General features: G+C 40.3%; 1 protein-coding gene across 11 annotated transcripts in view; it reads right to left on the bottom strand.

Moving 5' to 3' along the window:
- The window catches only part of GIGYF2 (GRB10 interacting GYF protein 2), a 75,473-nt gene that overhangs the window by 8,071 nt on the left and 43,725 nt on the right, over positions 1–23,677 (bottom strand). For 6 of the 11 annotated variants that reach the window (XM_062499241.1, XM_062499248.1, XM_062499243.1 and 3 more), the window contains 14 exons: positions 18,377–18,556; positions 13,341–13,558; positions 13,093–13,252; positions 12,814–13,014; positions 12,123–12,313; positions 11,304–11,463; positions 9,261–9,427; positions 8,806–8,894; positions 7,711–7,818; positions 7,058–7,155; positions 6,459–6,559; positions 5,509–5,670; positions 3,600–3,701; positions 696–854 (listed from right to left, as the gene is read on the bottom strand). In XM_062499241.1, coding sequence (XP_062355225.1) covers positions 696–854; positions 3,600–3,701; positions 5,509–5,670; positions 6,459–6,559; positions 7,058–7,155; positions 7,711–7,818; positions 8,806–8,894; positions 9,261–9,427; positions 11,304–11,463; positions 12,123–12,313; positions 12,814–13,014; positions 13,093–13,252; positions 13,341–13,558; positions 18,377–18,556 — 2,096 coding nt within the window. The remainder of the gene's footprint in view (positions 1–695; positions 855–3,599; positions 3,702–5,508; positions 5,671–6,458; positions 6,560–7,057; positions 7,156–7,710; positions 7,819–8,805; positions 8,895–9,260; positions 9,428–11,303; positions 11,464–12,122; positions 12,314–12,813; positions 13,015–13,092; positions 13,253–13,340; positions 13,559–18,376; positions 18,557–23,677) is intronic. The other 5 variants (XM_062499244.1, XM_062499242.1, XM_062499247.1 and 2 more) reach the window with 5 other exon arrangements.

Below are 23,677 nucleotides of genomic sequence, written 5' to 3' on the forward strand. Positions count from 1 at the left end.
GATGGACTTCTTAAAAGGGAGGACGCTGAAAAGGAATTTTTAAATACTAACTGGGAATTCTGAAATGGACCTGGAAGTTAATGTGAAGCCAATTAGGCTTCAAGATTAGTTTGACCAAGGGACTGTGTGTCCCAGTTAGGGGACTGGAAGTTCAAGTTCCCCAATAGGGACTTCTAATGCTGACCCCAAGGAGAAAAAAAATCCTATTAATAAGAAAGAAAAGGGAAGAAAAAAGTTGAAACTCTGGCAACAGATACAGACTTGGCATTGCACAGAAAGACCACCAAAACTGATAATCTCAGACGACACTGAAGATAACAAAGTAAAGGTCCAGAGAGTGCTAATTCAAAACAAACTGTTATTCTGATACTCTGCCTCAGAAAGGAGAATACATACTGCGCTGAAAAGCCATTCTTAAGGCTAAATATGAAGGGAGAACACTCACTCCCACCCAAACCTCTTTACCTAAGGGTGTACTGGATTCTGATTGTTTTGTCTGAAGTCAGGATACAGGTAAACAACTTTTTTTTTTTTTTCCACTCAACTTGATACTGTCTGCAAGTTCTGCTTTCTTTTCTTTCTCTTTTCTTGAGAGACTGAAACCAATGGTGTCTCAAGCACTGGTGCAACTTTCAAAGCCTGCTTGCTGTGGCAGCCTCCATGATTAAAGAGATGTCCCTTCTGCCATTTTTCACCTGTTTACGAATTAACTCCTCTCGCTGACGTCTTTCCTCCTCCTCTCTTCTTCTCTCCTCCAATCTCCTAAGTGCTTCCTCCTGTTGTTGCCTCTCCTCTTCCTCCCGTTGCCGCCGTAGTGCAATTTCCTGCTCCCGTTGTCGCCTGAGGGCCTCCTCCTGGAGTTGGGAACACAATGTCAGTCTATAAATGCCACTTTAGCAACAAACCATATCAGAACACAGATTACAGCATTGTCTGGCCAAATGAGTAGCCTCAAGAAAAGCTCCCTAGCTCCAAACAAAGCTGTATCAAAACATTGCATTAAGCATGAAAAGCCCTTATGTTAACAGGCATTTCTGATGTAATGTGCATCTCCTATATAATACATTTCAATTACAAATAGAAGATACAATTGCCCGTCTTTGGTTTTAAGAAGAATGGCATTGAGAACAACAGCAAAAGGTAAGACTCCTCTTTTCACCATGCAGCACTAGCAGTTGAACATTGGATCTGTAAATATTTCAATGTGTGGGTATCAAGTCCTCTGGGGGAGGGCTGTCAGCTGTAAATTGGAAGCTTTTCCTACTGACAGGAGTTTCTGAATACTGACTGTTCAAGAGCACTACAAAATTCAAACCACATCTCCAAACACCAGAAAGAAGATAATGTAGCCCAGTGCTCTTAAAGACAGTTACTTTTGAAGTCTCAAGGTCTTTTACTGGGCTATCCCTATACTATTTAAATATTATGGGTAACTAGAGGTCTCTTAAGGGCTTTGATTTTGGGCTATCCCTAAATTATTTAAATAGTTTCCAATAAATTACAGTCTGTTTTCCAAGTACTAAAATTGTTTACTTAACTCAAAAAATTAAACATTAGCACACTTTCCTATCAACATAAACAGTCATTTTTCCATTCTGCTACTTGGGTTTTTTTGAGGAATAGGGGACAAGCAGCTTCCTGTATATTGTTAAATGGGATCCCACCTGAGGAACTCTTCCACCTGTTCTGAGTTTTCCTTGCACAAAAAAGCCTTAGTTTTTGCAGCCTTTTGTGGCCTCTGATGTCCAGCAACTGAGTTAAGGCCACCTTACTTTTCACCCACTCCGTTGTCTGACTTACCCTACCACGTCAACCTGAAGATCTTAATTTTTGGACCAGAACCTTTTTAAGCTTTTATAATTCTGTATTTTCCTTTAAAAATTACCACTACCACAATCATACTCCCATAAGTTTTTTAATAAGCAATACATTATTCATAGGATGATCAGGGATTAATTGTGCAGTACAGATGTAAACTCTGGTAAATCAAGGAAGTTAATTGTGGAAACTAAGACCCTTTTATTCAATCTGACACCAAAACTTCATGTACACACAGCACAGATAAACTACACTACAGTTCCCTGGATAACTGCCCTGGGTTTTTCTCTGGTAATGAATTTCAGATGCCTGCAACAAAACTGTCAGTAGACAGAACATCTTTTATAAGCAATCCCATGGCACTGAACAGCTGCTGGCTGCAAGCCAATAATTCATTCATATTCCTGAATATCACTTATGTGGTTTGGTGCTAGATATAAGTGCAGTAAGGGGGTTTTTCCACTAGCTAGACATAGAACCATGATTCAATTAAATCAGCTTCAAGTGCAACACACACCACGCAAAGAATATTTGAAATCTGGGCCTTTAACTTCATTCATTGGACACATGCAGTCAAGTCACAGTAATCAAGTGTCCCCAGTACAAGTGCTGAAAAAATTTCTGCTTGCTGTATCTTTTATCAAAAAGACTGCTGAGTAGGCTGGAGATGCCAGTCTTTTTTGTTTGCCTGGAGACCCCAGAGCAGGATCTCAGCTCAGAAGTCCTCAGTGCCAGTCAGGCTGGGCTCTCACTGACACAGCACATAGTACCTGGGAGAGATGAACAAAGTCACCAAGTCACTTCAGTGACATCTCTGCCCTACTTTCCCCTTGGGAAATGAGGTCAGAATTGCCATTAGGAAAGCTGTACAGATCATCTCCTTGCTCAGGCATGCCAGGAGAGACACTGTTGAATGACATCAGTAAAAGACTTCTCTCCCCACTACAGAACTAAAGATGACTAGGGTTTTACTGACATGAGGAAAAAAGCCCTGTAAGATACAAAAAGTTGGGAAACACAGCCTTTTTTCTGACTCTTCACAGTTGTAAAAACGTTGTCTTAATATTTACTTCTGTTTCTTAATATTTGATGGTTTTGTTTGAGCATGTGACCAAAACCATTCAAAGCTCTCCAGATTTCTGACAGTGACTGGTATAGGAAACAATCAATCCTGTGGCTCTTAGTGTTCCTATGTTGGTAGATTCCTGCTCCAAGACATTCCCAGTGTTCTTTACCATCTTCCTTAGCAATTGTTTTCAAACACATACATCTTGCTGTACAGACAGCTTATTTCACATATTTTAAAATATCTGCAATATTACAAAAAAATCCTTAAGCAGCAATCCCCAGTTCAACAGACTCTGGATTTTTAAATAAAATAAGAGAATTTTTTGCAGTTGGTGACAACTGCAATTCTGCTTGTCTATGTTACTAGGGCTTACAAATCTTTTTGCTCTCCTCTTTGAAACAGGTATTTTAAAGGGAGAACTAAAGACATAATTCAACAAAAACAATTATTAGCTGGTTATTAAAGCTCAAATTTTGTTCCTGAAAGGAATCAGTTATTAGAAAATAGAAGATACCAGACCAGAGACAAAAATTAAATACAGGAGCTACACAAGCTGGGCATTACTGTTTGTAATTCTACAGTGCAAAGTAATTGATGAAAACTGAACAGAACTGAATTCAACATTTGGTATGACATTTCATCCTACAGAATTGAATTTCTATTAGTTATTTTTTTTTATTTAGAATTCACCATCAACAGCATATTTACTAACCTTATATACTAGTCTTTTATGCAGTATTACATCAAAAGCCTTCCTGAAGTCCAGGCAGATTAAGTCTACTGCTTCACCCCTCTCAGCTCTCACTGTCATCTCCTCAAAAGAAGTTAATCAAATTTGTTAAGCATCATCTCCTCTGCATAAATCCATGCTAATAAATCAGTTCATCCCTGATTCTACAATGCCTTTTAGTACAGAAGTCAGATTCAAATATTGACCAGTTGTGGGGTTTTTTAATACACAATACAGTGTTATTTTCTCTTTTCAGAGAAGTGCTTAAACTCTGTTACCTTTTCAAGACATTACTGCTCAGAATTAAGCATTGTGGCAAATATTGCATTGGTAATGAACTAAGATACTTGCTGTTACTGCTTTTCAACCCCGTTCTGCTTCCTTCGTGTAAATAGTTATTTCCCATGGCATCTCAGAACGGGAGAGTCAGACTGTTTACTGGACAAATCCAAAGTGGACAACAAAATTTTGGAATTTAACAGACATTGTTACACACAGAGGCAAAACTGTTAAGAGGGAAAAGAAACAATCCAAGTCTACTTGAAGCCATCACAGGTGACACAAATTGAGTTACCAGCTGAAAAATGCATTCTTGTTATTGAATCAGATCTAAAGCAATCTATCTCAGAAATTAAACTTTTGAGTATATTATTGCTTCAATGTTAGTTTGACCTCAAGTGAAGGATGCTTTTCTGTACAGCATAATGACTTCCTGCACACAAAGCCGATACACTAAAGCAAGGAGCCATTTATCGACAGACTTGATTCTGAAAGTTACCATGAAATTATCTCCATATCATATTGTATCAATTAAAATAGACCTTTGTGACAAAACCCAAACCCTGAGTGAACAGAGATCTACAATGAACTTCCAAACAATACTAGAGATTCTAGAGGCTTCCTCGGAAGTGTCTGATCCTTAAAGCAGGAACACACAACTCTCTACCTAAGCTCATAAGAAATACTATAAAGGACAGAATTATTTGGTACTTTCGCCTATTATTCATGTGGTACTTTTAAGGACATGTACTGACTAACTCCTTAGTGAATAAGCTCAGCCTTGTGCTTGCCCTTATCTTTCACATGCAGAGTGAAAACTTTAACTTTCACTGTCTTTCCCTCCTGCAACACTTAAGGAACAACTACATTTTCTTCCATACAGAATTTAGAAGCAAATGCTAAAAATGCCAAACTAATAATATGTCCATTTTGTATTCTTGGATGATTAAGAAAGTACTACAATTCCTATATTCATTCTGCTACTGCAACACTGACCACATAACTTTTTTAAGAAATATGCTTGATCAACCTACATCCCTTCCTTTCCCAAGAATCAACTAAAGTAAAAAAGCTGACAGATTCTACTACCCAGATAATTTATTCAAAAAACAATTTACTAAGTTAAAAAAGTTAAACAATGGGAAAACTAAGCTCAATGTCACATCACTTTCTGTCCACTATAGCCCTCAACCTGTTATTCATTAGAGACAGCTGCTCAAGCTCCATCTACTCCAGAGCATATTCTCATAAAACACTTGACTGCATAAACTGGAAATAAAGATCGAAACATGCAGTAACTGGGCAACTAACTGAAGTCTAATATTGACATTAAAAAGTTGAGAGGGAATATTCCACATGGAATAAAGGGCCTGTGCTCACAAACAGATACCTATCTTAAAGTGAAGCATCAAAGCCCGTTTCTCAGATTGCAGTTTGGGCTCTTAAGAAAATCAAGAACAGAAAAACCTTAATTTAATATACTCACAAGAAAAATATTAAAACTGTCTTCATACACACCTACCAAAGATTACTTAGACCCCACAGGATTCTTAAAGTGAGTTTTATAAAATATTATAATTAATTAGAGATTAACTACATTGGGGAAACTCACTTGCTTCCTGCGGGCCAGTTCTTCTTCTTCCCGTCGTTTCCTCTCATCTTCCTGCTGCCTCCTAAGTAGCTCTTCTTGTTGCCTCCGAAGCTCCTCCTGCCTTTTCCTCTCCTCTTCCTCTCGTTTGGCCCTCATTTCCACTTCTCTCCTCTCTTGCTCTAGCTACAATTCACATAAAACTATACTCAGATGCAGGTAACGTATTCCTACACCATTTCTTAGGGCAACTCTGCTGATATTATAGTAACAGCTTAACAGATGAAGCCTCTGACAGATGCTCTCCCTTAATTGCAGTTTTACCTATCAGCTGGCTGCCTACTGAGGTCAGATTCCTGAAGCAGTCTAGAACAATTTTGGACAATTTCTTTTTGTAACAAACACTGGTTTTCTAGTCCATCTTCCTACACTGGCTCCTCAAAATACCCTCTGACTTTGGAAGCGAGTAGTGTTACTTTGCAGTCATCATAAAATAGTAATTTTCAGGAAATGTACAGAGTCATACAGGTTCAAACTCACAGAAATAATTAAAAAGTAAGTACATGTAGAATAACCCTGGCAAATAGGACTCTTGTGATTCCCCAAACCAGTTTTAGTGAAAAATCACAAGGATAAAGAGTACAACTACCTGGTCTCAACTCAGGGTTTGGCCTGACAGCTCATGATGAACTCAGTTTGAAACAGAGGTGGCTAGTGAAGAGGTTTTAATCACAAATGCAGTACACAACCAGTATTACAGAGGTCAACAGTACCTCCACAGCAATAGTTTCCAAACAGCTGTCCACAAGGATTTCAAAACTTGTTTTTATAGTCCCTATTCTCTTTATGGTGTTTTCCATGAAAATCTAGTCAAAATCATCCATTGAAGAGCTCAGTCTTCCATTGGCTCAAGAACCACAATTACATTGCAGAAGAGCAATCCCAACTTCTTACAGTACAAAACAGTTTCTGACCTTTGCAGCCTTGGCCTTCTCGAGCTGCTGAAGTTGTTCTAGAGCTGGTCCCTGAGCTGCAGTATCAATGGGCAGATCCCAGACACTGCTTCCTTCCCAGACTAGATAGTGAAGAAAACAAACATTGACGAGCAAAAGTAAGCACATGAACAAAACATAACTGAAAGGGGAGAGTCTTGTGTATGCTGTTACTATGTTTTAGGAACTAAAATCATGTTAACACTTTTGCCTTAAGCCAGCAGGGGGCCAACCCTATCCTCCTGGAGAACAAGGCCTATTCAAGACTGAATGAAGGCTGGGTTTTCTATGAAATTCCACAGAAGAATCAGCTATTCCAGCTCCTCCCATCAGAGCAGAACATCCTTAAATAGAACAATCCCTTCAGATCTAGACTCCCCAAAACTACTGGGAAAATTACTATATTCTTTACCACACTCAAATGGAACTTCTACTTCAAGGCAAAGTAGGCTGATCCAGTTAAACATCATGGTGCAGAAATAATTTCCCTTTGCGTTAAAAAGGGAGGGATCATCTCAAAGATGCTGATTCTTAATGCATGGACTTTTCCCAAGAGACCTGACCCAGGCTAAGCACCTTACCTGTAGGCTGTGAAGCTGACTGAAGTTCCCATATTGAGCCAGTGTCCGGCACTGACACAGACCTTGTAACAGGTGGCATCATGTTCTGTTCAGATATTCTGTAATACCAACAGGGAGAGTCAACACGCCACTTCCAGGGAGAGGAGTGCTCTGAACACGCATGAGATTCAGTAACTTGTAACATACTGCTTTCCTTCCACACCTCTATTTAAAACAAAAATACGATGTGGACAACAGTAGTTGCTTGCAGAGCTCTTGTTGATCTCACCCCTGCTGCTAAGTCAAGGGGTAAGCTACAGTTTTGTATTGGTTGCTTAGAGGCCAGTTTGAGGAGCAAGCATGCAGTACTGCAGAACTGGCAAAGCTCCTCAGTGACCAGCACAACACATCTGTTAGAGAGGTATAATTTCAACTCCTCATTGCCATAAATACTCTCTGAGGCAAAGGTTACATATGTGAACAAGTACATGATATCTTGGAATTGTTTCCTATTATTGTGAAATACACTCATTCTCATTACCATCTTTAACACACATAATCCTAAAATATGAGCAAACTTAACTAGGACAGACAGCTGACAAGATGTAATTACTGTTATATACAAACTAAAGTACAGGAAGAATAGAATTCAGTTCAATTCTGGACTAGCTCACCTCATCTTCAGGGCCTGGAACTGCTGAAGGAGAATAGCGAGCTGCTGCTGCTGCTGGGATGAGAGAGCTGCCTTCTGCTGCTGAGCCAGCATCTGTGCATACTGTTGTCTTCAAAAAAGAAGCAGACAAAAGCTATTTGTTCATTTATGCCCAAGTTGCTGACAGACTCATGCTCTGGGACTAATGCCCACTGACCTATATAATGTACATGCTAAATACTAGAGGAAACCACAGAACAGGAGCTTGGCAAGAATCAAAACACAAGAACACAGCCAGCTGGCTCATGAGCAGAACCAGACTTCACCCTCAGCTATGTCACCTGCCTATTACTGCCCCATGTTTCTCTTGTAAGCTGTGCAACACTACTACTTTTTTTTGTCTAAATTCCAAATCATCAACTCAAATTAATCTGGCTTTGATCACTGCCCACCTACAATCAGTCTCTTCCCCAGAACGTCAAGGCACTGCCTAGTACAGGAGTAGGCTTTTGCCTCATTCAATCCTAAGCTGACAATCAGCACTGAAAAACTACAATCATGATGCAAGCTTTTGGGATCCCCTGAAAAAGCATTCCATCTGACCACGTTCTTTCCTTCAAGCTGCTTCTGCAAAAAAACCTGGCCACAACTGAACAACTGACAGCTCTGCAAAATGGATGACAAACTGCTTTGCCCAGCAGGACCTTCCACTGATCTTGCAAGAGCTGAGCAAGCAGACCAAAGGAAAGTGCTGCTTTCTCCATCTCCAGTTCCCAAGATGCATAGCCTTCTCCTGACATCAAAACATCTGAAGGCTGTTACGAGGACACCTGGGATTCAGTCTGACCATAACAGCTACCTCTAAAGCAAGTCTCACCAAACTAGCTATGTGTGACACTGGAAAGGACTCTGCAAAGTGAGCCTGGGGCAGACATGCTGCCCTGATCCTACAGACTATCAACATCTGCTGGGTTTGTAGAAGCAGCTATTACTGTTGGAGGTGAAGCACTCCTAGCCCCATTGCCCAAGAAAACAATTACAAACAGCTGAACCCAGATGACTAAAAATGCAGAGCAGAACACAGCCACTGGAAGATCTCTGGGACAGGAAGTCTTACTGTATTAAAAGATGCTGATACTGCAGGTGCTGCATTTGGATCAGAGCCAACTCTTGTTGTCTAGTCAGTCGCTCTTGGTCCAGCTCGCCCTATGTTTAGGGATAAAACATTATTTTTCAATAACATATATATTAAGAGTAGTAGATTGCAAATGCAAGCAAAAGTTGTATTTTGACCAGAAAAAAAAAAATGAAACAGAAAAATACCTAGACCAAGATCAAGATTCACAAAGCCTGTGAAATATACAGCACCTTTACATATGACAGGACTCAGCCTCCCAGCCACACCAAGCATTTTTAAATTACGTGTCTTTTCTACTCTTGCAAAAGTAATCTAACACCAAGTTCAACTTTGGTGCTTGGAACACCTGCAATTCCAAGAGTAGATGACACCTAAATAATTCAATTCCCACTTGTTAGAGCACTATTTAAATACTGTAACTGTCACATAATTACCAGATGTGGAAGCGGTGCTGGGCCTGGAGTGAAGGGAACCCTGCCCCACATTTTCATGATGTCTCCAAGTGGCTGGAAGGTCTCATCACAGGCTCTCTTCACCAACAGTGACATCGTGAAGTATCCAGCCTGGAACCACTCTGCCATTTCCTGATTACTGAACGGACCTGGAATCACATCAACCAACACATGTTGTGGGGAAGGGGAAGCAAGGCCAGGCTCAGCATGTTGGAAACAAGGAGCTGGCTAAGGTCACACAGTGCCCAGCACCAGGTATTCCACTCTGCCTCACCCACTCAGGGGACACTGCTCATCCAGGGCTGAAGTGTCCATGCACATCTCCACAGGGCTACAGCACTGTCCTACAGTCCCGGGAAAAGTGCATGATGGCTTTCACCTTGCCTTGGAGGCAGACAGGTCAGCTCTGGGGTGAAAGCCAAGCAGCCACATTGGTCCAGCTAATCCCCCTGCTGTCCTCCAGCATGACTTATACTGCTTCAGGCTCACAGCAGCTGCAGCTTCCACTCTGGAGCTCAGCAGTACCTGCTGGCTGACAGTGCTCAAACCACAAGTGCTGCTTTCCCGACTGCACTGCACAGATAACCAAACCATCTTAGCCTGCTTCAACTCTTGCTTTCAAACCAAAGGAACTCTCATGTTTTTACACAAGTCTTGCTTCTGGAACTTAGCAGATAAACAGATCCACCTCTAGGGAACAACTAGATTTTTTAAGACAAGGATCCAGTTTCTTTTCTTTGTAAAAACCTACACTTTTTCCTTCTCTTCCTCCTTTCTTTGAGAAAGATTTCAGTCATTCCTTTCAAAGGAGGGCTCCTATACTAATTTTACATATTCAAATACATACAAATCCAGTATAAAAATATTAATTAACCAAGTAAGAACCACATAAGTAAGTTTTGCAAAACATCTTCGGAAAAGCAGGAAGATTCAGTAACCCTTGCCTTCTTTGTAAGGAGTATCTCTGGAAGGCAATTCCTCCTAGAGAATATGAAACCACAAGAGGCTATCAAAAGAAAAAAAAAATATGTGGAAGTTTTTACTTCTTTATGTCACACTGCTGGATTTAATCCAACAACAAAAGTATTTAGATTGCCACCCAGCAATAAACACGGAGCAGTGACTGACATACACTGAGCAAATAAAAGCACTTTATGGTTAACGTTCTTTAAAATTTTAAGGGATGAGAAGAAAACCCTAACAATGTGCAATACCGGCAGACGAGATTGACACAGATCCCACAAACACCACTCCCACCAAGCCTATCTGAAGTTCACAGCTGAGAAGTCATTCACACTACACATTGTGAAGTACAGCAAGGAAGGAATTAACTGTTTAACTGCACTTTTGGGAAGCACAAGCTGCTAAAATAGAGCCCTGGGTCCTCCAGAAGAAAAGTACTGTCTGAAAGCAAAGATGGAAGCATCTATAAGCTCCAAATTTCATTGAAAAAAAAAATTAATTTTTAAGCAAAAACTGAAAGCAGGGAGCAGTTCCTATCCATTATATGAACTAAGAAAGCAGTGGCTGCAAATGCAATTTAAACTGAGATTCTGCACAAGCACCAGCTCGTGGAAACTTGATTCCTCTTTGCCCTCAATTCTAAACAAAACACCATCCCTGTCTATTCCACTTCAGGCTGAGTCTAGGAAACTGATTACAAGGTTTCTTGTGGATTCTTTACAACAAGCTGCTTAAGTGGTCACATTCCTCATTTGTTTCCACTGTTACCTGGAAATCCAAGTAACTGGCATAAGAAACAGGTTTTAGTCTACCCTAATTTATAGAAACATGAAATGATGGCAAACCTCAGCCATGATAAAGCACAGTTTTGGACATTCAGCCTGCTGAGCTCATGGGGGCAGTGATGGGTTGGAGATATTTTCAAAACCTAATTCTAGAACAGCAAATTCCATGTGCTGCTTCTGTAAAAAGAAGCACCAGCATCTGTTGGTGGTAATTCTGTGAAGTACTCTTTAAAAATTCTGTGAAACAAAAGAGGAAGTGTAAATGGCACAGACCTACCCTGAATTTCTCCTTGTGGATCTTTGTAGTACCACTTCTGCATGGCTTCGTGGAACAAGGGCATAGAGGAACCCTTTGCTCTGTGCTCTTGGATTTTTGCTGCTAGTCTTTCATCATCAAGGGCACTGTCTTGCAGATACGCCACCATTTTTTCTGCTTGCTGCAGGAGACATCAAAACCAGCAAGAAATATGAGAGTTAGATGGGGGCTTATAGATTTGAAAATGAGCGTACCAAACACAACCACCTTGTGCTACTCAGTGCTTCAGAGTGTACCAGGAATGACAGGCAGCCCCAGGACACGAGTCAATGCTACACAAACCTGGAGCTCTGCCTACCATGCTTGTCAGGCAGAATCCTGAACAAGCACAGTTCATCTGCTTATAAAAAGTTTCAGAGCAACTTGCTAAGGTGGCCCCATGCAGTACTACAGTGAAAAAACAGGCATGGGAGCATGAGCACAAGGAAGGCTCTATAGCTCAACAATCACTACAGTTTCCTCAACACAGTGCTGTGATTCACTTATGGGATTTTTGGTTGGGTTTTTGTTTGTTTGATGCTTTGTTTGGGGGTTTTAACAGACATACATATTTTCTCAAGGCAAATCATAATGCTACTTGACAGTGGTCATAAACACTATGGTCTCTAGCTCTTTAACACAGGGCATAGCACCCTGATCCAGAAAACCAGCTTTCAGTATACATTGTGGAGTGTAAAGTTTCAGCTGCATTTCTGATTTTATGGGCTTCAAATATTTTTTGCATTCCACATTCTTCCAGTCTCATGACTGTCAACAACAAAGGAATTGGAGAAATTTTACCTGCTCTAGGTGTTTGAGGCCCTCTTCATCATCTGGGTCAGCAGGAATGTTGCCCATGCCTGGAGCAGCTGTGACGGGTGTTTGAACTGGCCGCAGAGCAGGATTTGAATTGGAAACAGGAGGAGAAAGATGAGCAGAAGCAGCTGTGTCTGCAGAAATCTGTGGCAAAGGTTGACCAAGAGAGGCCAAATCTAAAGAAAAACATTCAAGTTAGTTCATTATCTTTAACATAAATGACAACTACTTTCAAGAACTTAATGCAGAGAATATCCAACGGCTCAGATTTAGCACCAAAGCAAAAGTGTTTTCAGCTCTTCCTGAATGCACTGCTTAAAGCACAAGCACCCAGCCTAACTTCAAGGAACAAACAGTTTAGCTCTCTCAGTGCAGAACGTGGCACATTTGAGTATATCCCATTTCCTGGACACATAAATTTATCCAGACTATTCTGCTGTACCACCACGAGGCACATCCACAACTAGCTCATGTTTCTCTGGACTGCATTTCAGTGTGAAGTACCAGTGCACTGCAAGCATTTGAGATGGCACAGCCCACAGATCCTGTAATTACAGACCAGTCAGTGAATTCTGGCTTTCCATCACCATAATCCAGTCTTTGCCTCTTTTAAGGGGCAGGGATTTCTCACAGTGGGTAATGGAAACTTACTATATTTATCTCTCAGGTTTATTACCTTCCCCTCTGTTGGACATTTTGGCTGACAGTGTATTCTCCACTCGATTCTCTTTATCTTCTGTTTTTTCTGTTCTTTCTGGCACAGACTCTTCCTTCCTTTCAAAAAGGTTTGTCTGCAGTGGGTCAGGAGGCTGGGATTTCGGTGGGGTGTCTGACCTGGCAGCTGGAGATGATGCCTGAGCTGCTTCTTCTGCTGATTCTGTAACAGGGCACAGTTCTAAGTAACTGAATTAACAGAAATTCTACTCTGCCAGTTGCAGAAGTCGTCCCCCCTTACCTGCCACTGTTCTTTCTGTTTTCTCCCCTTCTTTCTTGGTCTTTTCATGATCTTTGGCTTCTTCATTGTGGCTTCCTTCAGAATCAGACCTCTCCTCCCCTTCCTCCACAGGCCGGAAGTCCATCTCCTGTTCCTCGGGGATCGGCTCCTTCTGCACTTTCTGCAAAGTCAACGCAATAATCCATAACCCACCTGCCATCACGGGACATTTGTGCCAAGTGACCCAAGGGCCCAAAGCAGCTTTTCACCTTTAGAGAGAGAAATGCTCCAGAGGAATCAAACGTGCCCATTTCTTCCTCTGCATCCTCCAAGCACCACTCAGGGAGACTGTCCCTGTCGTCGTCCATGCTGCCACTGCCGCAGCGCACACGGCGATAGCCCCGCTCGTCGTCTCGGTCCCGGAAATCAAACTCGAATCTCCGCCGTCGCTCCATGTGCTCCCGCCAGCCTGCGGAATGAGGGCCGTCTAAGGCGGGGAAAGGAGCTTTACCACACGGTCCTGGGGCAGTGCTCACACAACGGGGGGGAGGGACACTGACAGCAATTCAGAAAGCCCCTACACCGTACAGCCCACCTGTGAACAGGCAACTTCAAGGACAAGGCAAAGAAAAGGAGCATCTTGCCAATAAGCAGGAGACTTTCAAATATTGTCCATTGTATATCCCCATACTATAAACTGTGGAATAACCATTAAAAACCACATAAGGCTAAAAGAGCTCAGCTACAAAAATCTAAAACAGGAACCAAAATAACACAAGCAACACTAGCTGCCTATTGAATTTACCAGCCGTCATTGATTTAAGTCTTTTTTTGGCACCTTTACATGTGTAAGATTTTGTATTTTCTTTCAGGGACCCTACAGAAGTTGCATCCTGAACAAAACACCCATGGTTTTCCCTCTTGCCCTCAGATATGCTTATGTGCCTTTACATGAAAAATGGAGTGACAACTGTTCAAATACCTTTGAAGGGACTGGTCAGTCTCTTGAATTTTTTTTTTTAACAAGGGAATACCAAAACTTGAAAAGATAAGAAGTGGGAGAACTTTCCCAATTCATGTATAAACTTCATATTCAGAAGACACCGTCATTCAGCCAAGCCTCAAATTCTCTGAGTACACTAATGTTATTTAAGATGTAAACAACTGGATGCTAAGGAATACAAACTGGGATTGAAAGGACTGTACACACCTTTCCGTGCAATACAAGCCATCTTTATCACAAAGGTGCAAAGCAAAAATGAAGGCACCTTAGTGCTTTTCATGGTGGCTGTTCTTTACTGGATAAAAAAAAGTAAATTCTTTTTTTTTGCTCCAAGAATCTGTGCACCAGAATCAGTGCAGCCTCACAGTATGAGGTGTCTTACAAAATACAAAACAAACACAAAACAAAACCATCACAGTAAAGGGGAGAAACATGGTCCTGTTTAATGAGTGATGAATGTTTCCACACTGTTCTTAATACCCTAACCATTAATATTAGCTGAACAAAACTCCACCTTTGTCTCACAAATACAGGAAATGTAAAACAAGCTCCTTCCAGAAACATTATGAACTTCAATCCTAAATTTTACCAAGGAAACACAAATGTTATAACAAGGCCTTCACTATTCCATATGTGCTTATTTACAAAGCATTCTACTGGATAACTTAACCTATGCTTCTAAGTTATGCCTTGGAAAGAAAGTAGTATTAAACCATCAAATCAATGTTCTAAGGAAATCTTTTTAATGCTATTGAGGAAAGAGATTTAAGTGTGAGAGGTTGTTAATAACCAGACAGTATTTCTGACCGAGTCCCTGGACAGACAGCTCCTCATTACAAGCAGCAATGTCCACACCAGGGCTCCCATCAGGGGGACATGGCTATGGCCTGAACTTGGCAATGCCACAGTGTAAGGATTAACAGCTCTGCCTGTCTGCTACCCCAGCACTCACAGAGGGCTGAGCAGCTCCTCTTCAGCTCTCTTTTGTGTGGAATAGGAAAACTGAATATTAAGAATTTCCTACACAGCCATAAATGGACCATCTAGAGACCCTGCATTGAGAGAAGCCTCTATTTTTCCACTGTTCCCCTGCCAAAACCAGGAGTGCAGCTCTTCATAGTGAGCCCCAGAAATGTGAATTGCTAAAGGTGAATTATAAGCACTTCGTTAAGCCCACGTATCTTCAATGTTCAAATGAAGAACCATTCAGAGTCTGCTTGCAGAGATTTAGTGACACCACCTTTGACAGCCCCCACATTTCCAGAGCTATGTGGAGAGGCAAAAAGACATAGGTATAGCAGACACATGCCTTTGTAAAAGCCCAGTTAGAATACAGGCCATAATTCAGGTCTGAATTATCAGGCTGCCAACCTTTTAAAGCAAGCTAAAAGGAGAAACCCGAATTCTAACCTGAAGTTTTTTAACCAACAGTTAGGACACAAGCACAGCTTTAAGTTCAGCCCTATACTATCACTAGCAGTAGTTACCTGTTCAATATTTCAAGTGTAGAGACAATTTTAAGCTTAATTTATCCCTTGCAATTTATGGTGACACTGTAGGTAAAAGACAGGACTACTGGATGCTTCAGTAAATCCAAGAACACATTAGCCTTATTAATATGTATTTCTCCCTTAAAAGTCATATTCTCTAACTCAGCAGTGAAATTTTAAATATATACTAAAACAATACTAAATGCTAAACTGAACACTTAAAAGAATAAATAGTACACTTTTTTGGGCATATATTATATATAGACCTAGTTCTTACTTTGCTGAATTTTAGAGGAAGAGTCTCCAATATATTTTAGTTGAGTCGATATATTTAAGAAATGCGAGGAACAATGCCCAAAAATTCAACTCTAGTTGAATCACAGCACCTGTTTCTGAAAGCGGAGCGAATCAAGATGAATTTGAAAAGCCTAACAAAGCAACTAAAAAATCTTTATATAAGAGTACAGCCTCTCTCAAATGCTTTTCAAGAAAAAGACCAATTTGAAGAGTTATTTAAGCAAAGACACAAAATGGTATCAGAAATTCTAGGCAAGAAAAAATTATTCCTATTCCTTAAGGCTGACTTGGTAACCAAAACCATAAACATCTATAGATCAGTCACTAGTTTTGATACCAAAACAGGTGTGTAATTTCTGACAAAACAGACTTGCCTTGCAAATTTAAAGGGCAATCAAGCCAGTGAATCTAAATCTGTGATCACACTCTTCTAGCAGTTTTTAAAGCCAGTCTAAAGATCCTAGCAGGGAGTATACAGAGGCAAGCCACAGGAAGGACCAACTAAACGAATGACAACACTCCTCTTAAGATATTTCTCTATTTTTAGCAGGACATATGACTATACTATTATCTAACACCAGAATAAGTACAAAGTAGTAGTTTAAGCCACGCAAATTTGAGTTAAACTCATTGTTTAAAGCCAAATGTGATTTAAACCATTTTGATAGTTCTGTGGCTACTACTAAGAGGAGAATTCAAATACAGCTCTGATGAAAGTTGGAACTAGGACAATACAGTCAAGCTCAGGTTATATCAAAATTCTCAAATTTTCTGCAGATTCACATGAGTCTTTGAACAGGCTTTCAACCATACCTGCCTAAAACTAACTTGTAAGGGAAGATCAGTTAGTCTCTACTATACCGAAAATTCAAATAAGCAGTAATATTTTCCATGACACACGTGAGATGAATTTTCAAAACCTTCCTCAGAACCCTCAAAAAAGTTCAAGACCCAAATGAACTTCTGAACTTTGAGGTCTCCACTTCCTTTTAAGCTAAAGCATGCAGGCTGGTACTTGCAGAACAGTACTCCTGAGCATCATGCTGCATCATGAGGTAGCTGGCCTGATGTTCACTGAACTAGATAACAAAGCAGCAGTGTCTGATCAACAACTGTGACCAAACACCGGGGAAAAGAAAATTATATTCTTCAAAATTTGCCTTTTAGCCTTGCTCTAAATAGAAAACATCTGATGATAAATCAAGATTTGGGCTCGCTGCTAAATTTTAGTACAAGAAAACAGCTGTTTGAGAGCAGAGTTACACACAGCTGTGAAGAAAGCTCAGAAGAGGGGTGATGGTTGCTCACAACAATAACTACACTGAAAGTCTGGGATGCTGAAAAGGGCAACAGAGCCATTCTAAGAGTGACTGGGCCTTTTTTTTTATTGAAGAGAAGTTGTCCATCTCAGCCCAAAAAATGTCCCATGCTTTCTTTTCTTTCGTACCAAGTTTAGCATATAGCAAAGAAGGCTCAAGCAGGGGAACCTTACCACCCTCTAGAACTACCAGAGAAAGTTTAGATTGCTCCTCATGCCCAATTTCTTCACTGAAAGGATTGTCTATCATTAGCACAGATGCTCAGTGAAGTATTGGAGGCCCCATCCCTGGAGGGAGTTAAAAGCCATGTAGATGTGGCACTTAAGGACATGATTTAGTGGTGGCCTTGGCAGTGCTGGGTCAATGGTTGGACTCAAACACCTTAAAGGTCTTTTACAAACTTAATTTTATTATTCTATGAAGATATAACAGTAGCCTAATCCTCTCCTGGTACTCCAGAAGCCTTCTGCAGCCAAAAGACAGCCAAACCCAGGATCCCACACCACGCATGACTGAATCTTCTCCTAAGAGAAGGAAAAAAAACCCAAAAAAACAACTATAATATGTTTCAGTCCTACCAAGTTCTGCTTGGTATTCCTCCTGCAATTCCAGCAATGCAATGCTGAAAAGCAAGTGACCAGACTTGACCTGTTAGGCCCGGGAAAGGGAGTGTGAAACCAAACAGGTGCCTGAAATTTATTGGGACAAGATAATCTGTAACTAACTACAAAACGTGTAGAGCAACATATTTGGAGATTTTCCAAGGATGCTTCTTGGCATTGCAAACACACCTGGAAAACTAGAAAGAGGTCAATGACCAGGCTGCTGTCACTCTGCAGCCTTAGGTATGGTGTCTAATGTGGGTGACTTCTATCCCCTCATTGTCACAGCCACAAAGAAACTGAACTATTAAAAACTCCTTATTTTACCAGGTAAATACACACCTGGAGCACAATACAGACAAGTGCACACCTGAAAAGTATTATTCCCTTAAATACGTGAGAGTACTGAAGATGCTATAAGGAAAACAAAAGGCACAATTTTATGCTAATCATTTTGTGACCAAGAACCCCACACATTCCAGAACACCAAACTACATGAACCTATTTTTCCCTGAACGTGGCAGCTCCCTCTCCTCATGGCCTTGGCCTTGCCTCTGTAAGCACAGCTGTGTGTTTGCCCCGCTCTGCTCTCACCTGGACTGTGAGGACGCCACCTCTCCCCATCCCTCCGTGACCCAGCCAGTCTCCAGCCTCCATCCTCATCTTCCCCATTCTGTTCCTCCCTGAAGATGCGCCAGTTCTCGCTCTCAGAGCGTATAAATTCGTGTTTCCTCCCCGCGGGCGCTGTCCCACCTTCCTCAAAGTTTGGTCTCACTGCAAAGAAAACACAGGCCGGTAAACACGTATTCTGTCTTTAGAAATGCAGAAATACAAAAGGGTTGAAATCTTGCTCCCTTGGAGGTAAAAATGCACCAGAAGTGGTTATAGGAACCTAGGAGAGGAATGGAAATTCACGAAAGAAACATGACAAAGATTTAAGAAATCCAGGTTCCTATGTACCTTTGGATGGAAAGACCAAAAAAAAAAAAAAAATCCAGAAGGAAGCAAAGCATATAAGCAATTAGAACATGGACAGGAAAGACAAAGGAGGAAAAGGCAGTTTAAAAGATGTAGGGAAATGTAACCAAGTAGGTAAAAGTGTGCAGAGAAAAAGAAAAAACTGCTTTATCATGAAGTGTCTCAAGCTAAATGGGAGCACAGTGTAAAGACTATATAAACCAAACACTTTTCCTACTTCTGTAATAAAAAGAAGGTGAGATCTATTTATTTAATCCGACATACAGCAGACTTAACTACTAGGAAACACTGAAAATTTAAAGTAGCATTGAGGAATAAGCGAGAAAAAACTTAGAAATGTTAACATCATGCTGTGAATCCATCTTCTGGAGAGCCAAGGTCAGTGCATGAAGGGCTAGAAGCAATTATGCTTGAGCCAAAGGATAAGGCTACTAGAAGTCTAGAAGGCAGGATAGTCTTTTAGTTACCAATTTACATTGTTATATTTAAAACAAAACATTAAATCCTCAAATACTTATGAAGAGCAACCTTGTCAGAAAAGGATGATATGAGTATTTTTAAGAAAATACTCCACATTATACACCAAGATTTCCACATCATACACCAGTATGCTAAGGGTTAACGCAGACACTGCTTTCATTGCTGACTTGCCCTGACAAGATAGGTCATCACTGAAATAAGTTTCTTCAGCTTTGTAACAACAGAATTCTCTTAAGAACTACAGTGATGCCATCTCCTCACTGGTATTATTACTCAGTGTTAACCTGAAATTGTGGTGTTATCTACAAAAAGAAACCTTTTCAAGTACTAGAGAAAGGTATACTGAATATTTCTTCTTAAGGGTCCTAAAAACCAAAAATGTAAGATGTTATTTGGTGAAGTCTGTTTAGCATGCCTGCTTTCTTACACAAGAAAAACAAAAGAAAACATGATCATGTACTAAGACTCCTGGGGTGGAAAGAGACACTTTTAAGAATTTAGTTTAGGAAGCATAGGAAAATGTTTTCTTAGCATCAGGCTATTTTTTCAGTCAATGAAAGAGATGAGGAAACAAAGAAAATCTGAAATTGTCACATTATCAAACCTCTGTTCAGAACATGAGAACTCTGTAGACAAGAAGCACACACTGGCTTTCTACTTTGCATGCACCTTGGAGAAAAACTGACATCCCTACTCCACCATCTCAAAATACATGGAAAAAAAACAAAAAACAAACCTTTATCTTTCTCCAGCTCTAATATTTTTGGAAACCCCTTCCCTTATGTTTTTCCTATTTGAAGAGCTAAAGCATATTGGCTAATTTGAAGTCCAGCATCAGTATCTAATTTCAAGTTAAGCACCAGTACCAAGAGGCAATGTCAGCTATGAAGCCAAGTATAACCCAGTTACACCCTCACCTGGCTGAAGATCACTTCCGCATTTGTTGGGCTTTTAGAAAAAAAAAAATCTGCAGTGTATTTTGGGGAGCCTCTGGTAGTACTCCAAATAAAACAAAATTGCTGGAGGCACTGAACTCCCTTCATTTGGTACGTGAAATGCTGGCAATTTCTTTTATCTGGAATGGATAAATCTTTGCAGATGAAGGTCAGTCACATTCTGTTTTCCCATATTTCATGGAAAAGATGGGAAAAGAACAAGCCAGACATAAAAATCTAAATCTGGGATTTTTTTTTTTCCATTTTAGGTATCTAAAAAATATAATGCAGATTACAATAACAGAAAGTACAAAGAAGCCTCTCACCATTGCTCCTAGGATGGGCTTCCTATAGTAGAAAAGCAGAAGCAAAGCTACAGAGCCCAATCAGCTGGATGCAAAACACAAAGATGCACAGGAAAGAGCTGCAACCCAAGAGACCAGGAGAGCCTAATCCCAGACAATAAGGAAAACACCTCATTCTTTCTGAATTTGTTTTTTAAATGCTACAAAGAGGAAGAAATCAAATTTCTCACTTTGCAGCAAAAGACTCTTTTCTTACTGAAACAGTTACCGAAAAAAGTTATTCAAATCACTATTATTAGACACTTTACTAAAAGAAGTAGTATTTTTACAGATTTATTATTTTCATAAAGACTCACAGCTATTACTTGACACTTATTCAGTAACATGTGAGAGATAACAATAACATAATTCGAGAAACTTTAGGAAACTAAGGAGAAAAAAAAAAAATATGTTCTTCCCTTCCACTGTAAGTTCAGTTGATTCTGCTCTTTGACACAGACAAGCTCTCAGCTCAAAGGTTCTGTTCCACGCTTCCAAAACCATTTAGGACAAAAGGTCTCTTAAAAAATATTGTGAAGTCTGCTTTGCCACTGTATATCCAGGTTTTAGCCCCACATCTACTCATGCTACAGACAAGCCAAGGCAACTCAGGTTCTGTTAATCCTTGGTTTTGTTCCCAAGAACTCAACTATCAAAGTCAGGTTTTGTACACTGAACTTGCAGAAAATGGAGTATGAAACATCTCTGTAGAGGCTACAAACATCAAACGCTGTTTGCCAAGATCAGACTCAAGCAGGATCCTGCCCCTCTTCTTATTTTAAGTTTTATGGCATTAGAAACGTTGAAATGAATAAATTAAATAAAAGGGGTCAGTATTATATTAATCTGAGGAAGGGAACACCTGTGGCTCCAAAACCTTTCCAAACACAGCAGCACTCCAGTGTGTCACAAGAGAGACTGTTCTGATGCCACATTCAGTGGAATTAAGAGAAAAAAATGCAGTCTCATTATATACAGCAGTTTTCTGGTACTAGGACATCACAGAAAGCATCAGTCAATGAATAAGGTATGTGTCCAAACAGGTCTGACATTAGATGATCCTGAAGATTAAACAGACCAGCCAAGAAACTAGTTCTTTACAAACACAAACCAGTTACACGTTAAGGACCAGAAAAATCAAGCTGCCCAAGTGACAGAAAGACTGACAAACTGAATACAGGAACATTCCTACAGATTGCACCTAAATTCGTAACTTCCAAAGTCCCAGCATATTCTTTGCAAACTGTTTCTAGATTTGAGAACAATTGTTTCAGCTGAAATGACTTAGATCACAGAGTCAGGACTTGGCAATGTTTTAAAGATGAAAGAAACTAAAATGCAATCTATGGTTTTGCTTTGGACTAATTGACTGGACTTCCTGAAGAGAAGGAGCAGTAAAAGGGCACCTCTGTTCAGGCCTGTCACAAAGCCAGCAATGGTGTTTACAGAAAACTTCAGACAGAGCCGAGTGGTATCCAGCCAGAAAAGCCTACAGCTGTGCAACACTGATTCGAAGGGATACTGACTGTGGAGAACAAGACTGGATTTGGGGATGTGGCCCCATCGTGACACATTTATGAAGAGGACTTACTAACAAAATGGCAAATAACTTCTGTTCTCCAGGCTGTCAGCCCACGTTTCCTATGCCATGCTCACTGGAAAGAATAAGCAGGAAAGCGTTGACTGCCGACACTGCTGTTTCCTCTAGAGGGGCAAGAACCAGGAGAGCCTATCAAGTACTTTGACTTGCTCTCTTCTCTGCTGCCTGCTACACAATTCCTCAAGAGGAAGAAATATAAAAACATTTGCAGGCAGTGTTTTTAAAGGAACTGAAGTAACTTTGCCTAAATGTGTAATTTTAAATTTATTTTAGAGAATAAAATAAATGTCCTTAAAATTATGCTTCTAGAGAAAGACTACCAACTCATTAGAACACTACTGGACATGCTAGGAACACCACAGGAACACAAACTATGAAGTAACTCCCAGAGACAGATAAGAAGTTCTTAATCCCAGCTCTAGCTTCAAATTCTACATCTCTTTGCATAAAATCGCAATCTCAGCAGCAGGTCTTAAAAACATACTATCAAATATAATTCTGTATCTTTTCATTAAATTGGCCATTATCTACTGTCACCAGTGTGACAGTAAAAAAATCTCAATCTCAACAGTAGGTCTCAAAAACATACTATCAAATATAAATCTGTATTTTTTTCACTGCATTGGCCATTATCTACTCTCACCAGTGTGAGTCAGCCAGTAGATTCAAAGGCATTAACAAGAGCTCAATTCCATAACACACATGAAAAACACACACTACCTAATTTCACCTGTTATACAACTGCATAAAGATTTCCAATTCATTCAATTGAATTAAATTAGAAAAGCAGTGACCACACAGGATATGTTTTCTACAGTTCAAAACACTGTTTCTAAGAAAGTACTGTTTGAAACCGAAATCCTGCTTGTGACTAAGTGAGCTGTCTGCAGTGGAGGGAAGGGTGAAGGGAGAGTCACACTGTCCTACAGCCTTGTCACACTGGTGGGAGTCCCCTGGTACTACATTATTAGCCCTGGTTCTCAAAGTCACACTATGACTATCAACTTTCTGTGCTGTGACTGAACACGTATTAAAATGTTGCATACTAATGAATTAAAAATTAATATTTTGCAATTTAGGGTTGGGGGAAGGTTAAAGAAGCAAAAATAGGGAGGATTTTGTTTCCTAAGCAGGAAAGTCTACATTAATGATTTTCCCAGCAGGCCTTCGGTAGTTTTACTGCAAACAACCACAGCCTTTGTTTCTCAGATCCTCTTACGTCTGACGGTTGGTCAAAGCCCTCACATCAGCAGCTCACCAAGCGACAAAAAAAAAAAAAAAAAAAAAAAAAAAAAAAAAAAAAAAAAAAAAGTGAAGCAGTACTGTGCTCCAGAGCTGTCCTCAGAGCTGCTCCAGCAGGGAAGCACACCGACCACTCTGTGCAGCCGCTTGCTCAGACATACATACCCTCAACTCCTCTCATTTCATGAGTGAAAGAGCAAACAGCTTAAGCAAAAGTGGTTTCATCTGAGCATGGAATCAGCAAGCCACCTAATCTGCCTTGTTTCATTCCTAGGCTTTAGCAAAATCCTGTGATTAATTCCATGTTTTCACAAAG

This window comes from Cinclus cinclus, chromosome 10, assembly GCF_963662255.1.
Source record: "Cinclus cinclus chromosome 10, bCinCin1.1, whole genome shotgun sequence".
Classification (NCBI taxonomy): Eukaryota; Metazoa; Chordata; class Aves; order Passeriformes; family Cinclidae; genus Cinclus; species Cinclus cinclus.